Genomic DNA, 2,348 nt, shown 5'->3' on the forward strand with positions numbered 1-2,348 from the left:
CTCAGCCTCAAAACTCACGTCTACATGTCACCACAGTAGGACAAACCGACAGACAAGTTTGTCCTGCTGTTGGAGACCTCTCATATCCCCCCCCACCTGGGTTCCTGTGGCTGACTGTTAGTTTGATGGTATGTATCAATAAACCTGTTTTTGTTTTTTAAAGCTAGGCTGAGGAATCTGAGCTTCATCTAATTCTTAACTGTATAGCCTAGCTCAAGATAGGCTCTGCCTCTAACTCACTGGTTGGAGGGTATAGAATGTAGAGTGAAAATACAAGTGAAGAATTCTATCAGTCAGGGTCTCAGGTGGGAAAAGATGGCACCCTCAAAAGGGTTACTTGAAGATAGTTTAATGAATGGATTATTTCAAGGACATGGAAGGGTTAAGGAACCAACAAAAGCTAGTGAAGGAGCTAAGGACTATCAACTGCAGGAAACTATTACCCTTCCTACTCCTACAAGGGCAAAGGAAGAAAAGGGCCCAGCAAAAGCTAGAACTGTGAAAGAAGGCCACTGAACACCTAACAGAAACCTCATAAATTCTGGAAGAATAGCTCAACCATAACCTCATCATCCTATCTAACATTTGTACAGAGTTTTATAGTTTACAGAGCACTTTTATATACACTAGGCTCATCTAAATTTAATAGGCACACTCTGAAGTATGCATGATGTTATTTATAAAATTAATAGCCAAAGTGCTATATGTGTATTGTCCTGTTGTTAATCTTTGCAATGACCCAATGAGGCAGACACTATTTTATTATTTCTGTCTCTGGTGGTGACAGGTGATGAAAAAAGTCTCAGAGCGGTTAAACACTTTCTCCAAGACTATGTGGCTAGTGAAACAATAGGGCTGGCCTCTAAGCAGAGGGTTTTTCTTAACCAGTATGCTGCTCTGCCTCCCTTTATTATTCTCAGCGCAAATGAAGCTCATGGAAGTGATGTCAAGGTCTAGGTCCCACAGCCAGGAAAGCGGAAACTCAGGTTATTAGAACTGTGTTCTTGCTAATACCCAACCAAGTGGTCAGTTTTAGAGAAATGCCCAGTAATTGAATAAATAAATAAAACTAAATGAAACCAAAGATAGTTATTCTTGGAAACAATCAATTATTAACATTTAACTTGTTTACATCATTGGCCAGATGATAACGGGCTTCCTCGTAGTTTTCCTTAGCCATATAGAGAAGTCCCAGGTTTCGATGTAGTAAAGAGTGGGTGGCATAGCTGCACTCAGTGGATTTGAGGACTGTCCACTGGGCTTGGGATAGATATTCTTCAGCCTGGACGATCCGACCAAGACCTGCCACAAAAGAAATAAAAGTTATAATTAGTCATTTACTGGCCATAGGACACATGATGAAGCATAAGTCCTCGTTCATTCACTCATTTATTTATTGGTTCAAATATTTAGACACACAAAAACTTGTCTAAGAATGTTCACAGCAGCATTATTCATAATTGCCAAAAAGTAGAAGCAACTAAAATGGTCATGAACTGATACATGGACAAATAAAAATGTAGTATGTCATTACCATGGAATATTATTCACCCATAAAAAGTAATGAAGTACTGGTACATGGGCTGACAGGGATGAACCTTGAAAATATTATACTAAATGAAAGAAGCCAAGCACAAAAGGCCTCATAGTGTATGACTGATTCAATTTATTTAAAATGTCCAGAAGAGGTAAATCCATAGATTCAGAAGATAGATTTGTTGTTATTGTTGTTATGTGCCCTCAAGTCGGACCTGACTCATAGCGACTCCTCCTTGGGTTTTCCGAGGCAGTATCACTATGGAAGTAGATTGCTCAACCTTCCTTCCGAGAAGTGGCTAGTGGGATTGAACCTCCAGCCTTCTGCCTAACAGTCAAGTGCCTTAGGCACTAAGCTACCAGAGATTAGCAATGGCCAAAGCCTGGGGGACTGGCAGAATGGGATGTGATTGCTAATGGGTATGGGGCTTCCTTTTGGGATGGTTCTAAAATTAAATGGTAGTGATGGTTTTATAACCTTGTGAATATACCAAAATCCACTGATGTACTTCAAAAGGGCAAATTTATGGAGTGCCAATTTTATCTCAATTAAGCATGTATATAGTAAATGCCTTTAATGTGTCAGGGCTTATGTTAAGTGATGGAGATTCAAAGAGGAATCTTAAATACCCTTTTCTTAAAACCAAACAATAGTTTAGCTTAACTAGTAAAAAATAGTCTGCCTTTAGCATTATGGTCTTTTTTTTTAAATTGTGATTTGGGTGAAAATTTACAGAGCAAATTCACTTTCCATACAACAGTTCACATACACTTTGTCTCATGACATTGACTACAATTTACCCCAATGCAAC

The 2,348-nt window shown here is 38.9% G+C and overlaps 1 protein-coding gene across 1 annotated transcript in view; it reads right to left on the reverse strand.

The window, feature by feature from the left end:
• ZMYND12 (zinc finger MYND-type containing 12) overlaps window positions 1–2,348 on the reverse strand; it is a 59,849-nt gene that overhangs the window by 9,876 nt on the left and 47,625 nt on the right. Inside the window, exon 4 of the mRNA XM_007955571.2 lies at window positions 1,133–1,302. Coding sequence (XP_007953762.1) covers window positions 1,133–1,302 — 170 coding nt within the window. The remainder of the gene's footprint in view (window positions 1–1,132; window positions 1,303–2,348) is intronic.

Source organism: Orycteropus afer, unplaced genomic scaffold (genome assembly GCF_000298275.1).
Source record: "Orycteropus afer afer isolate SDZICR_OR568_19922 unplaced genomic scaffold, OryAfe1.0 scaffold00510, whole genome shotgun sequence".
Lineage (NCBI taxonomy): Eukaryota > Metazoa > Chordata > Mammalia > Tubulidentata > Orycteropodidae > Orycteropus > Orycteropus afer.